Raw genomic sequence first — 16,388 nt, forward strand, 5'->3', positions numbered from 1 at the left:
ACAAAGTGTTTTTCTATAAATGTTAAAAAAATCTCATAATAGTAGACATTGAATCCGCTAAAATTTTTCCATCGAGACGACCTTTACCTTCATTATATAAAAAAGCTATAATTCTTTTTTGCATCACCCAATTATCATCAACCCAATGACATGTAATAGCAAAAAAATCTAACTTGTTAAGACTAAGACCCAAATCGGCGGTAAGAGAAACACTACAATTTAGAGAATTAAATACATGGTACAAATAAAATCTATATTTTTTATACAAATCTATAACATCCACTCTACAAGTACTTCTAGGAATACCCTTAAATAACGGATTATAACAACGTTGAATATAAGTAACAAACCCCAAACCCGAAGGAAAGGAAAATGATAGAGAATCAAAAGCAACCATTTTAGCTATTTCTACACGCTCTTTTTTCTTGTCATACTTAAAATTTTTACCGGTTCGTGGGTCTATTGTCATTTGATACCCCCAGGTTTGAACCCGTTTGCTCTCCCTAAACATCCTTATGTTTACCTTTCATATGATTCGTTGGTGTACCCGTTCCACCATCCTTACTAGTTTGTTGCTTAAAAATAAATTCTTGTTTACATATATTACATGTAGCTGTTTGTCTTTCCTTATTCTTAGTCATAAATTTTTAAATTTTAGCGGTTGGCTTACGAGTTCTTGGCGGTTTGTCTTGTGTATGTGATTGTGCAGGACCTGTATCTCCTATGGAATTTTCGGGGGCTTGTGTTTCATCATCATCATCATCAATTTCATTAAAAGTGTCGGTATAATGTTGTTGCATTGCCTCATGATCTAAAAGTGGATTATTTCCACCAACATCAATACTTAAATTAGGTGTTTCGTTCACAAATGTTTCCTCATTAAACCCACCCCTAACAATACCACTACTACCGGCACCACATCTAAATCTCTTCGCCATTATTAAATATAATTAATTTAAATCACACTCAAATAAATCACAAAAAAATAAATTGCAACAAATTAGATTGCTAGAATTAAATTGCGTAAATTAAATAACGGAAAATAAAGATAGAGTTGGAACGAAGGTACCAAATTGCCGAACTAATTTCCAACAAAGTGATGGCGACTAGAATTGCAAATCCACTAAAGCTTTCGAGCTACTTCGGATTGTTGCAAAATCACCAACTCCACCAACAATTTTTTTTTTTTTTTATAATTGCAAAATTAATAATTGAAACTAGAATAAAACTTTATAATATTTAATTGAGAGAAATTTAAAGTGGCTAATTGTTGCAAAGTAGCTATAATTGAGAGAGATTGAGAGAAAGAGAAGAGTGAATTGGTGTGGATTAAAAATTTAAAATTGAAAATGGAGAGGGGTTTATATAGGGGTAGGGGATGGGTTAAAGTGTTTAAAAAATAAGTTTGGGGGGGTTGGGGGACCAAAAGGGGAGTTTGGAGCCGTTGGCAACGGCCATTTTTGCAAAATGGACCGTTAGCCAACGGTCGATTGATTAGCAACGGAACAATTAAAAAAAAAAAAATTGTTTTGGACCGGTTAGCCGGTTTAACTAGTTCTGGTTTACCGATTAACTGGTCCCAAAAAATACAAACCGGACCGGTAAAATATATATGGTTAACCGTGACTGGTAAACCGGTTAGACCGGTTCCGGTTACCGGTTTGAACCGGTCAAACCGGACCGGCTGCTAGGCTTACCCTTAAGGGAAAAAATTTGTCCTCTAGCTGGTTTTAGTCCTGTCAAGCTTCCTGCAGTATTAGTAGGGTCATTTACACGATTGGCCTTCAAGGGCGTTAATTTTTTGCCCCTCAAATTGGTGGTCTTTAATTTTAGTCCTTCGCCTAATACCCCGAGGTCCTGAGTTTAAATCCCGGCTCAATCAAAAAAGTAAAAGAATTTCACAAGGTAGAGTTTCCTAGCAAAATTAGGCCTATTTGGGCAAGAGTTAGGCCTTGAAGCAAAGTTTTATAAAATTTCAACTGAATTAAAAAAAAAAATTGTACTATCATAATAAATGAATTACAATTTGTTAGAATATATTACTATCATACTATGTGATTTATCTCCATAAAAGAAAATAATCCATCACCATTATCATTATTATAATTAAAACATCACTTCTTCATAAATAAAAATAAAATTACTTTCAAATAGTGAAATAATAAAATATGATAATTTTGAGATATAGGACAAAGCATGAAAACCGATGACAAGCGAAGATGTAAAATTCGGCTATGTTTTTTAAAAAAAAAATGTTAAGTGATATTCACCCTAACGGTGTTCTCAAATAGTAAATATGCAATAATTCAGCTTGTAATTTGAGTTACTCTCAATCTTATTATTTCTTCAGATGAAAAAAACTATTAAGCATCATTCATTTATTAAGGAATTATGAGGTTTAATAGTATTAACTAAGGAATTTGACACATAATTTGTGTAAGAACTGTTAGGCGAGCTCCGAGCATTTGGCGTTAGGCGTGTTAAGGGCGTACAATCGGGTGCTATAGGGCGTAAGCCTCACACGTGAGCCTCGAGGCGTTTTGCCATTGCCCCGCCCCTGGGCGAGTCCCAAAACTGCCTGTTAAAACACTGGATAGAATAGCTAATACATGAATAACAGAACCTTGCATAACTAATCCTGACATAAAATAATACATAGATTCACTCATAATTAATGCCTGCATATCTCTAACTAGCTACAAATGTGGTAAGATTTTCCTATTCAAAAGTAAACAGGATCGCCTACAGTGGTAACTTATTTCTATAGCTTATATAGCAGCATATTACCAAACATAGATATATATCCAAGTTGGTTTAATTGTTCTACGTCGAAGTTGAGTTGACTGATGAAATAATAACACTTTCCCTCTCCAAGTGCAATAGGGAAGGAAAGTATATATCAACGCATGCAGATGGAGCAGCATTATCAATGGCAGATTCCAAGAGTAGAAAATTGGTTCCTCGCAAGAAGGGCCGCTTTAATGAAATCCTCATTAGACTACTAAGTAGCAAAGAAGCAATTCGATGCAAATTGGTTGCAAACACTGGTTTTCTCTAATTTCCTCTCATTACTTCGTCACTACCTCCACCGTTTGTTGGAAATATTAACAATATTAATCAGTAAACGAACAAAATGATTAAATCAACTTATCGAATGAACACTGCGTCGTGGCAAGCCACTATCTTGAAAGCGATTCGGCCCGATTCCGGTGCAAATCGTTAAGGCCGGTCACTCCCCAAGGTTCCAAAGCACTTCCAAACACTTGCACTAGTGGCTGAAAGTTTGAAGCTTGCACAAACCATAAAGACAATTTTAATGAAGGTCATAAAGGCAATTCAAAAACGTTTTTCTTCATTATGAAGGCTACCAGCAAGGCTCATAAAACATATTATCACTTATGCCTTTTGACCAAAATTAATAGTAGATATTATAGAAATTAGAAAGATGATTCTTATTCTTTATTTGAGATATTAATAATATAAGTATATATTTTACAGTTCCCCACATATCTCAAAAAGAATAATAAGAAGTAATTTCTGGGCAAAGGAAATAAACATGTACTTAAGAGTTAAGTGTCAATATCTTTCTATTTGAATTAACACATAGTGAAATGAGACAATAGCTAATATCTACAAGTGAAGTACTCTTGAACTAAATGGACATAAGTTGAGACCCCATAACACATACCATATCCTTAATTTTACGCAAACTCCGCTGTACTAACAAAATGTTTTTATGGTCATGCACACACCTTGGGTCTTATGAGTGCTCTAGTGCTCTAGAAAGATAGCCTAAGTCTTTCATAAAAGGTGATCACACCTTTACACTCACGTAATCCAGACCGCCTTAAGGCTATGGAATCATTAAGAGCAACTAAGCTCAACCTTATAAAACACTAGCACACGCCATAGATCGACATAGGAAATCTGGTGTATATTGACAGCCTATATGGCTTCGTTTGACCACAAAAGGGTACCCACCATATTACCTCAATCCATAAGCTTTAGCCCTATCCCCTCGACGTTTCAAGGATCATTTTCCTTGTAAACCCTTGGTTAAAGGATCCGCCAAATTTCTTTCAGACCTTACATATTCCAAGGAAATGACACCATGTTTCAACAACTGTTTAATTGCACCATGTCTGATGCGAATATGTCTCCTTCTTTTATTGTACACACTGTTCTTTGCAATCCCAAATGCCGCCTGTGAATCACAATGTAAAGAGACTGGTAAAGCTTGTCTTCCCCACAACGGCACATCTACCAAAAGGTTTCTCAACCATTCCGCTTCTTGCCCTGCCAACTCAAGAGCAATAAACTCATATTCTATGGTAGAACGTGCTATACAAATTTTTTTGGAAGACTTCCATGAAATAACACCTGCACCCAAAGTAAACACATAGCCACCGATGGAGCTAACTTCATCATTGTCAGTTACTCAAATTGCATCACAAAAACCTTCTAAAATAACAGGAAATTTATTAAAATGCAAACATCAATCCATAGTACCTCTCAAATACCTTAAGAGACGATGAAGAGTAGTCTAATGTTCATTACTGGGATTATAAGTATATCTACTCAATCTACTAACATCATAAGCTATATTAGACCGAGTATAGTTCATGAGAAACATTACACTCTCAATTATTTTAACATATTCAGTTTGAGAAACACTTGATTATTTATTCTGACTCAAGTGTATGCTAGGATCATAAGGAGTTCTCTCTGGAGCAACATAAAAACAATCACACTTTTTCATCATATTCTCAATGCAATGAGACTGACACAAAGAAAAGCCATTAACAGTTCGTTTGATTTTAATTCCTAAAATCACATATGCTTCTCCAAGGTCTTACATTTCCAACTTAGAAGACAAAAAGTTCTTAGTCTCAGTAACAACATCCACATTAGGGCCAAAGATTAACATGCCATCCACATGCAAACATATAATCTAAATTTTCAAGTTGTATTTAATTTTGTGAAAATCCAACAAAAACTCCTTACTGCCAAATTTTAGTGAATGTTCAACATTCAACTCATGTTTACACGCTATAAACAATTTTACAGGTAGTCGAAAAAGAACATTCTCTTTCTCTGGCTATTCATTTTTCTCTTCTGATCAGACAACATATCGTCGCCATGAAAATATAGTACATCGTCCCCTTGTTTAGAATTGAGGCATACATGTATCAGATGCATTAACAACAAAACCATCATCCACTAATGTGCCATTAAATTTTTTCATATCATTGCTTAGGTTCCTGTTTTAGACCATACGAGGACTTCCTCAATCTGCATACTTTATCTTCCTGTCCTGGGACCACAAAACCCTCAGCTTGAGTCATATAGATATCTTCTTCTAAATCACCATTTAGAAAAGCCGTTTTAACATTCATTTGGTGTACCACTAAACTATGAATAGCGGCTAAGGTAATAATAGTTCTAATGGTCGCTATTTTAGTCATAGAAGAATAAGTACCAAAATAATCAACACCTTTCTTTTGGTTAAATCCCCTAATCACAAGTCTAGCCTTATATCTATCAATTATACCGTCAAGTCTCAATTTCTTCTTAAATATCCACTTGCTACTTATGGGTTTACAACCTTTAGGCAAAACATGCAAGTCCCAAGTGTGATTAGAAACTAAGTTGTCTAATTCACTTTAATGACCTCTTTCCAAAACATAGCATCTATTGTTCTCATTGCTTCATCATAAGTCTTAGGGTCTTCTTCCATTAAGTAGATAGACACTAATTCATCATTTAAAACATCAATATCACAATTCTCAGTCAAGAAAGCAGTAATAAAATCAAGACCAAAGCTAGTCTCAATTCTACGTCTTTTACTCCTTCTAAGTTCAATTTCATGCTCATTATCAACAACATTAGAAGAAGGCACAACATGAGAATTAACAGGCATAGATGTAGAAGCATTATTTTGCACATCACTAAGCACATCATTTTTCAAAGGAAAAACATGCTAAAAAAATTCTGCATCTCTAGATTCACAAATAAAATAATCATTCAAAGACATAAACCTATATGCAGCACTATTTTGAGCATAACTAATAAAGACAGTGTCAAAAATCTTAGAACTAACATTTACCCGTTTGAAATCAGGTAGACCAACCTTAGCCAAACACCCCCAAACTTTCAGAAATTTCAAATTCAGGAAAAACCCTTTCCACAACCCATACGGAGTCTTGTCTAACTTCTCATGAGGGAATCTATTTAGAATATTACATGCAGAAAAAATAGCTTCCCCCACATTTTGTCAGATGTACCCAAATTTAAAAGCATATAGTTCATCATTTCTTTAAGGGTTCAATTTTTCCGTTCAACTACGCCATTTTGTTGGTGAGTATATGAAGCACTAACCTAATGTATAATACCATTTTTCTCACAAAAGGTCTCTAGAGTATTAATACTATATTCCCCACCCCTATCAGATCTAAGTCTCTTGAATTTCTTGTCTAGTTGATTTTCTACTTCTGCTTTGAATTTTAAAAACATGCTTTCTGCCTCATCTTTAGACTTAATAACATATGCCTTAGTGCTTAGAAAAGTCATCAACAAAAGTAATGTAATACTTCTTTCCACCTTTACTAACAGTGTTCTTGAAATCAGCTAAGTCTGAATGTACTAGTTCAAGCTATTCTGTCTTTCTACTAGTAACAGGTTTAAATGGTTTCTTCGCATGATTTGCTTCTACACATACATGACACTTAGAAAATTCATCAACTTTTGTCGCAGGGATTAATTCCATTTTTCAAGTCTTTTAATAGAAGCAATATTAACATGACCTAGTCTACCATGCCATAAATCAACAGACTCAACAATATAAGTAGAACTGGAAACATTTGCATTATTGAGAATCTCTTGAACAATGTTCAAGAAAATAAACCCCCACTAAGATACCCCTTACCAACAAAGTCTCCTCCACGAGAAATAATTATTTTATCAACTTCAAAAACAAGTTTAAGGCTTGCTTTGTTGAGAAGTGCTCCAGAAACGAAGTTTCTACCAAGGGAGGGACAGTACATAACATTGTTCAAGGCTAAAGTCTTTCCAGATGCTAACTTAAGCAGAATTTTTCTGTTACGAATAACTCCAGCAGTAGTGGAGTTACCCATGTAGACACGCTTGCCATCAGTGGACTCCTCAAAGTTATGAAATAGCTCCTTATTAGTGCGGAGATGCCTTGAAGCGCATGTGGCCACTTTTGTCACGACTGAACTAGAGGGCCATGACGAGTACCTGAGTTAGCCCACCGAGAACCACCTATCAAACTTATCATCAAACTCAGCTTGTACATACACCATTCTCAACACAAGCTTACTATGAAGCGATCTTCAATTACTCCTCAAAATATACATGTACATAAGCCCATGAGGCTACAAAATGATAAACAGAGCATATACACTACGAGATCACATAACATCCACTACTCGAACATATGTATCTACGAGCCTCTAACTGGAGTACTGAAATCATAAGGACGGGACAGGACACGGCCATGCCCCAAATACGCAAAAGAATGTACCAATAAGCGGCAACTCCGGAGTAGTGGAGTGCTCCTGTATATCGGCTGATAAAGCTCCTAAGCGTCTGTGCCGTTTCCCTGTCTACTTGCGAGCATGAACGCAACGTCCATAAAAGAAATGACGTCAGTACAAACTATGTACTGAGTATATAAGACATGTATAGCAACATAATAAAGAAATGAGGGAGCATAAGATGAAGAGGCAACCTGTACTGATCGCCTTTAAGGCGGAATCATGCATGCTAACTTTTACTCTTAAAACAAAATCATATCACATGTATATGTACATAAGTAAACTGTCTGAGTCATATATCATCATTAGCCCGCGTCTGGGGTAATCATCTCACGCCTCCCACTAATGATGACTGCCCGGCCAACTAGGTCCGATGTAATTATCATCATAGCCGCCCACTACGCCTGACGTAGTGGTGCCTGCCCGGCCAACTAGGCACGGTGTAATCATCATATAAATAAGCATGCATGATAGCCCAATCAAAGCTACAATCATATCGGAGTGACGTAAGGTCGGTGACCTCCGATTATCTTGTAGAACAATCATCATCACTACATCTCACCTCGAAGGAACAAGTAACATAAGGTGAGAGCATAACAATGAGTGAAATCAAGAAAATCATAGGATAAGCTCAATTATCTCATAATATCTTTGCAACCATAAGCTTTGGAACTTCTAGCATTAAAATCATCATCATCATAATCATCATAGAAAACATCTCATCTCTTTCTCATAAGAAGCTCTTAAAGGTCTTTAACTTTCAACTTTTGGGATATAAGAAGGTCATGGAAATATAGAAAGGAATTTGTAACATAGGAGTCATGCCTTTGAAAGAAAGAGGACTAGTCTTAACATACCTTTACACCTCTTTAAATTTATAGACTAAATGCTTTCCTTCCAAGCTCACAATTCTACATACAAGAGAATTCGTACTAAGGTTAGATCATTAGAAACATGCTTAAGTCTAAACTAAAGCGGCTAAGAGCAAACGAAAATTGGGCAGCATTCCCTTTGTTTCGACAACTTCTCCATATACTAAACAAGTCCCAACCATCAATAGCAACACCCACAATATCATAATCAATAACTTCTTCAGTTAAACATTGTTCAATCCTCAAAACTCCCTTTCAAAGTCATTCATAACCATAACTACAACACAACACCATATTCGTTCACATATAATACTTCCTCAACATTATTAGTATCATTCATAACAAGATTATACTCATAGCATACTAAGAATCACGACTCAAGTTAACTTACTACTCAAAATTTCATTATTTCCATATTTGAGCTCATATTCTATTTTCTTTTCTCATCCAAGTCATTCAACCATTCAAATACTCTTAATAACATGAAATAGATGTAAAACTCACCTTTGATAATGTAAGGATGAACTTTGGATGAATATACTTCACTTGAGAAAAACCCTAACTTCAATACCAAAGGAATCCTTGATTTCTATAAACCCTAGTGAGCCTCTTTGAACTTGATTCACTTGGTTCTTGGTAATTAATCCTTGATTTCTCTTGGATTTGTGTTGATATGGTATGGGGAATATTCTAGAGCTTTCAAGAGTTATGGAGAGTGTGAGAAATGAATTAAATGATCATGGTTCATATGTATATAAAAAGAGAAAAATCTTGAAAGAGTGACCCGATTGAGTTATATGGACACTAATACGGTCCGTATAATTTTATACGTCCGTATAAGTGACCGTATAATACCATCAAGGATTTTCTTACTCTGGAAAGGTATACGGTCCGTATAAAGTTATACGGACTGTATAAGTGGTCGTATAACTCATATTTTCGAAATTATTCTCGTCGAGTCGTTCGATCTCAAATCCTTATGGAACCTCCTTGGCACTTGTATAACACTTCATTAACCATCTAAGGATCTCTATAACTTCTCCTCAAGACCTTACCAAATAATCATTAGCTCGATAGTTGCAAAACCTTCCCAACACAACTTATACTTTACTTCCTTCGACGAACTTAATTTCTCCGATTCATAATACTTCAAATATCTTGTAGTATACACTTTTAAGCTACCAAATTCCCTCCTTAAGGTCATATGGACTTCATGTTCACCTTAAGCTTGCGTTAGTCTATTCACAGCACAACTACACGAAATGTCCGAGGTGTAACACCATCACCCAATCAATCTTGTTAGCCACCAGATTCGCCTCATCGACTACAACAACAATCCCTTCATGACCCTTAGCAAGATTAGCTTGGGCAGCACCTTGTCAAGCAATTGTTGAAGCTTGGATTTTGTAAGTTTGAGTTTTACTCTTAATCCATAGCCCTTTGTGGTGGTGCTTTTGAGACGCACTTCATGGATTTACTTGAGTTTTCCTCTTAATGTTTTCATAAACTATTGTGGTAGTGCTATTGAGAAGCGCTTAGTGGATTCTTTTTGATATATGTCTTAATTTGAAATCTTGGATCCCAACAAAATTTAAAAGTGAAAGAGTTCATGTTCATTTGCAATTATTTTCGTCTCTTGGTTGGGTGATTTTTTGGTGTTAACTTATAACATATTTATGAGCTTATTGCATTTTGACTTCCCCACAAGTTAATAAAAAATTTATTTAATTTTAGAAATAGTAGGAGATTAAAAAAAAAGATGAGAAATCTTTCTTGGCTAAAAAAAAAAAAGTGAGAAGCTTTTGGCTAGGAAAAGGAGATTTTGGACGAGAGATTTTCTAAGATTTTTACAATCATTTTTAGTGTACGAGTCACTCCATTCTCATTCTTGCTTAGGAAAAAGGGCAGAGGAAAGTTCTTGTGGGTCCTTTTCACCACCAATGAGGGGCATTTTGCATTTCATAGAGGACAAAAAATAAGTGAGAGAAAATGTTCCCATAAGAAAGCGTGTTGACTTTGCATTACCAATCAAAAAACTACTAACAAGGAATACATAATTCTCATACCATTCACCATCAAGATCATAAGGATAAAACTATTCTATCCTTTACTCTTGTGTTATTACTTGGTCGGAAAAATAATACTAGTATAGATTATGTAGAGTGCCCTAAACCTAAACGCGGTTTATTAAGCCATGCAGATTTAGGGTTTCTCCTTGGTCAACCCGATAAAATACGCTTAGAAGCATTCTCTGGTGACTTAATTTTATGCTCTGCTGGAAGAAATTACTCCATCTGTTGACTAGGCAATGAATTATTATTTCCCCTTCTCTTTTAGGTATTAATGGATGTACTGATTTTGTGATTGAGCCTAATTGTATGGATACGAGGATCGGGTGTTACGATATTTTTCTCGTGATGGTAGGAGGATTAACGTCGAGATTTTTTCGTCCGAGCAAGGAATATGGGCCAAATTGGTTGTTACATCTCCGCGCACTTTCGAGTTCTTTAGAGAAGATACCAAGACTTCACTTCTTGCTTGTGGACGGATGTTATATAGTAGCCCTCCTACTGACTTTGTTCTGGCATTTGATCCATTCACAAATGATCCTGGACAAATTCTACACATCATTGATTTACCACTTGTGGCTCGTGATATTCCTTCATATCATTTTGAGTTGTCTTCTAAATTGGGAGCTGTCGAGGTCGTCTACGGTTTGCTCAAGTAAACTATGCTACCAACTATATGCCCTTGTATACACGTATGGGAGCTTGATGATTACATGGGAAAATGGACATTGGTGCACGACGTTCAATATGTTTTATGTACTAGCTTTTCATCCAAATAATGAGGACCTTATATGTTCTCATGCAGGTAATTATCGTGTTGTCGTGTACAATTTAAGAACAGAAGTACTAGCACCCAGGGGCGGACCTACATGTAATTTGGAGGTGCTCCAGCACCCGTTAAACCCGACGGAGATTAGGTATAGTTATATAAAAAATATATGAAAAATGGGTATAAATATTTTAAAAGCACCCAGGAAACTAAAAAGTTTAGTGGGTGCTTTGGTTTCCAGATCCAACTTAAGTGTTTCGGCGGGTCCAGGTCCTATGTTCGAACCTCTGTGCCAGCGTTCTAATTTTTTTTAGCTGCTGTTTTTGTTGACTTTGTATATTTAACTTTTCCTACTTTTTAGTTTATTTATCAAATAAAAGGTAAAAGGTTCATCGTTTCCCAAAAATCAAACAACAGCACAGCAACCAAAACCCTTATTCCCAAAACCAAATTTCAATCTTCTTCAATTCTTCTCCTATTCTTTCCAATTTCGTTTTTTATTTTCATTACCGTCATCCACTAATCTCATAACACAGGTATTTTAATTTTTTAAGAGCTAAAAATTTGAATTAGGATTTTGGGGGATTTAATTTTTCTAATGATGTTTGTTTATTTCTTAGTTCTTACACATTACAAGTTAAGGGCTTCTATATTTTCTCACCAATCTTCCGTCTAATGGTTCATCGTTGGCTCGTTGCTAATCATATATTGTTGATTTGAATACCAAATTGTGGATAGTGTAATTTGTGTTTTTTCCTTTGTTAGTTTTTTGGCTAAGAACTTTTGGCTCATGATTTTGATTTTTTCTCATGTGCATTTCTAGTGGTCTGAATAAAAATAGCGCTAGGATATTGAATTCACAAGCATTGCTTTTGGCCAGCTATTTTATAAACAAAAGAGAGGCTTTTGTTCATCGTTGGCTCGTTGCTAATCATATATTGTTGATTTGAATACCAAATTGTGGATAGTCATATAGTGTAATTTGTGTTTTTTCCTTTGTTAGTTTTTTGGCTAAGAACTTTTGGCTCATGATTTTGAATTTTTCTCATGTGCATTTCTAGTGGTCTGAATAAAAATAGCGCTAGGCTAATGAATTCACAAGCATTGCTTTTGGCCAGCTATTTTATGAACAAAAGAGAGGCTTTTGGGGAGAATGAGGGAAAACTCATCCCAAGCTACTTATAAATTTAGCTTGGAACGATGGATGAAATAACTTCAGAAAAGCTATTTCAACATGTCTGCCATGAGGCTATTGTAATACTAGTGTTCTTTGTTGTCTGGAAATGAGCATCTTTGTTTCTTTCCTTTCTAAATTTGGAAATGGTTCTTTCTTTCAGTATGCTACATTTAAAAGGAGTATTAATTAAATCCTGTTTTGTAGGAATTGTCTTAAATCTTGTGAATCGGATGGATAAGTTTGTCACCAGGTTAAAACGTGGACAACCAAGCACTAGTTCTACTATTCCACCTGTTGCTTCATCCATACCTTCGGAAGTTCAGAGGGATACAAATCCTTCAAATATCAATTTCAATTATATGAAAGCAGACCCGGCAAACAGAAGGCCTATTGCAGAATATGACCCTAATATACGTGATGAAGTTAGAAGATATTATATTCAAAAAGGACCTTGTCAGCCTATGAATCATGATTTTCCTAAAACTCAGTTTAGGAAGAAAAAGAAAACAATGCGCCAGTTTCATCCTGGTTGGTTCAAAGGTCGACATTCCAAGTGGTTAGAGTACAGTATATCAAAAGATGTTGCTTATTGTTTGTGTTGCTATTTGTTTAAAAATGAGCATGATGTTCGTGGAAATATGGGAGATGCTTTTACGAAAAAGGGTTATAAGGGTTGGAACAAGGCTAAGGAAAGATTCAAAACTCATATTGGAGAGGTAAATAGCATCCACAACAAGTGTTTCAACATGATGATTGATTTGATAAATCAATCACAATCAATTCGCACTTCTTTTAACAAGCGTAACGAGAAAGACAAAAATGAATCTCGACATCGCTTGGGTGCTTCAATTGATGTGGCAAGGTTTCTCTTAAGATTAGGATTGCCATTTCGTGGTCATGATGAGAGCACGTCATCTACAAATAGAGGTCTATTTCTTGAACTTTTGCAATGGTATGGAGCCATGGATCAGGAAGTTGGAAGCATTATATTACAAAATGCTCCAAAAAATGAAATGATGTGTTGTCCAAAAATTCAAAAAGATATTATTGATGCTTGTGCAAAAGAAACAATCAAAGCTATTATTGAAGACTTGGATGGTGATTATTTCGGAATACTGGTTGATGAATCGAAGGATATATCACACAAGGAGCAAATGGCACTTGTTCTACGATATGTTGACAAAAAAGGTGAAGTGATAGAGCGATTTGTTGGTATTGTCCATGTTAATGATACATCTGCACGATCAATGAAGGAAACAATCTATTCTTTTCTTTCGGATCACTCATTAAGTCCTTCCCAAATATGTGGACAAGGTTATGATGGTGCTAGTAACATGCAAGGAGAACTAAATGGTCTTAAAAGTTTAATTTTGCGTGATACTCCATCTGCATATTCCACTCATTGTTTTGCTCACCAATTGCAGTTGATACTTGTGGCTCTTGTGAAGAAAAATTCAGATGTGGATGATTTTTTTTGTATAGTTACTAATGTATTGAATATTGTTGGAGCATCTTATAAGCGCAGGGATTTGCTCAGACAACATCAAGCTGCAAAGTTAGAAGAGTTGCTCGTTTCTGGTGAAGTGCACACAGGACGAGGACTAAATCAAGAACGTGGGCTTCAACGACCAGGTGACACTCGTTGGGGTTCTCATTATAAAACTTTACAGAACTTCATTGATATATTTCCATCAATTCTTTATGTTCTTGAATTTGCTGCATGTCAGTGTCCAAATTATATCGATAGACTTACAGCTGAAAGTCTTGTGGATAAGATTAAGGGGTTTGATTTTGTTTTTATGTTGTACTTGATGTTGGAAGTTCTGAAGAAGACAAATTATTTGAATTGCTCGTTACAGAAAATGGATCAAGATATTGTCAATGCTATGGGGCTGCTCAATACTGCAAAGCAAGAATTGCAAATGATGAGGGATAGGGGATGGAAATCATTACTGGATGATGCCCTTTCTTTTTGTAATAAGCATGAGATATTTATTCCGAAGATGGATGCTAACTACATTCCTGGGAAGTCGAAATGTAGAGCTCTTGATGTTACATATTCTCATCATTTTCGTGTTGGAATTTTTTATCCTGTTATTGATTTGCTGCTTCAGGAGCTTAATAATCGTTTCGACACTGTTAGTACTGATTTACTTCTTGGTATGGCTTGTTTACATCCAGCTAAGTCATTCGGTAATTTTGATAAGAAAAAAGTAATGAGGTTGGCTGGATATTATCCGAATGAGTTTGATAGCAACAAGCTTCGAGATCTCAGTTGCCAGCTTGATAATTTCATAGTGTATGTTCGAGGTTCTGATAAGAGATTTTTCAATATGAAAGGGATTACTAATCTTGCTAAAGTATTGGTTCAATCAGAATTGCACCAGACCTGGCCACTTGTTTATTTGCTTATCAAGTTGACTCTTATTCTTCCTGTTGCTACTGCTTCTGTGAAACGAGCTTTCTCATCGATGAAGTACATCAAAAATGAACTCCGCAACAGTATGAGTGATGAATTTTTAAATGGTTGTTTAGTCTGCTATGTAGAGCGTGAGATATTTGCAACTATAAGTAATGATGCTATTATTCATCATTTTCAGAAAATGAAAAGTCGTCGAGCGCAGTTGTGATTTGTGACTTCAAGTCTTTTTTTTGGATCAGACTTGAGACTAAGTCTTTTTTTTTGGGGATCGGACTTGTGACTACCGACTAGAAGTCTTTTTTTTTTTTTTTTGGATCAGACTTGAGACTAAGTCTTTTTTTTTGGGATCGGACTTGTGACTACCGACTAAGTCTTTCTTTTGTATGAAACTTGTGATTAAAAGCCTCTTTTGGTAATGATAATATTAGTTGCAGTTTTCTTTTAGTGTTGCATTCAAACAGTTGTGCATTTATATTATGTCATCGTTAGCAACTCATGTTAAAGAAAATGAGGCACCCACGACCCTGAAATCCTGGGTCCGCCACTGCTAGCACCAAGCTGTGGTGTGTTACAAGTATTACCAATTACACAAAAATGGTGGCCAACACCACTGAATGATATCAAGCAGGCAATGAAGAGTTGACATTTACGGTGAAGGTGAAGACTAATCAAGGCTTTGAATATTCCGATGAATCATTTAGCCTTAACAAGAAGCAACACAGAGACAGAGTAATGGTTTTTTTCGTCATCTGAATTCTGAATATTGAGGGACATGCATATTCTGATACATAGTTATCAAATACCTAAAAATGATAGCTTTGCTCACTTAGTAGGCGTTTGGACATGCGATTTCATCTCATGAGATGAAATCCCAAATCAAAAATTGCGCAGATTGCCCTTCTTTTGGGGTGGTCTTTAAATATTGCCCCTCATATTTGTGGTCTTTAAGTTTTGCCCTTCGCTTGAAAAATGGCCTTATACCTGAGGTTCTGGGTTCGAACCCCCGCTCAGGCATAAATTAAAAAAAAAAAAAAAATTGCAAGGCAAAGCTTGGGTCGCGTGTATGCCGGACCCCACATAGACTTGTTAAGGAATAACAAAAGTTATGCCGGACCCGGCATACTTATGCCTTATGGGCAAACTTTTAGTTAAGCCTTAACTAAAAGTCTGCCCACAAGGCAGAACTTTTCCTTAAGACATAGTTTAGTTATGTCTTATGGGGCAGACTTTTAGTTAAGACATAACTAAAAGTATGCCCCATAAGGCATAACTTTTCCTTAAGACATAGACTTTGTCTTATAAGGCAAACTTTTAGTTATGCTTTAAGGAAAAGTTCCGCCTTATGGGACATACTTTTAGTTATGCCTTATGGGGTAGACTTTTAGTTAAGGCATAACTAAAAGTATGCCTTATGGGGCAGACTTTTAGTTAAGGCATAACTAAAAGTATGCCCCTAAGGCGGAACTTTTCCTTAAGGCATAAACTTTGCCTTATAAGGCGGAACTTATAGTTATGCCGGGTCC

The 16,388-nt window shown here is 35.8% G+C and overlaps 1 protein-coding gene across 1 annotated transcript; it reads left to right on the forward strand.

Moving 5' to 3' along the window:
* The first annotated feature begins 12,601 nt into the window (after positions 1-12,601).
* Positions 12,602-15,165, forward strand: LOC132045728 (uncharacterized). The gene has a single exon (XM_059436302.1). It carries the CDS (start codon positions 12,605-12,607, stop codon positions 15,071-15,073), a length of 2,469 nt encoding a protein of 822 aa, XP_059292285.1. The 5' UTR covers positions 12,602-12,604; the 3' UTR covers positions 15,074-15,165.
* The last annotated feature ends 1,223 nt before the right edge of the window (positions 15,166-16,388 follow it).

This window comes from Lycium ferocissimum, unplaced genomic scaffold, assembly GCF_029784015.1.
Source record: "Lycium ferocissimum isolate CSIRO_LF1 unplaced genomic scaffold, AGI_CSIRO_Lferr_CH_V1 ctg78, whole genome shotgun sequence".
Taxonomy (NCBI): domain Eukaryota; kingdom Viridiplantae; phylum Streptophyta; class Magnoliopsida; order Solanales; family Solanaceae; genus Lycium; species Lycium ferocissimum.

Excerpts from the sequence above, each read along its gene's own strand:
- LOC132045728 (XM_059436302.1), top strand. The coding sequence starts at position 12,605 with ATGCTACATTTAAAAGGAGTATTAATTAAATCCTGTTTTGTAGGAATT.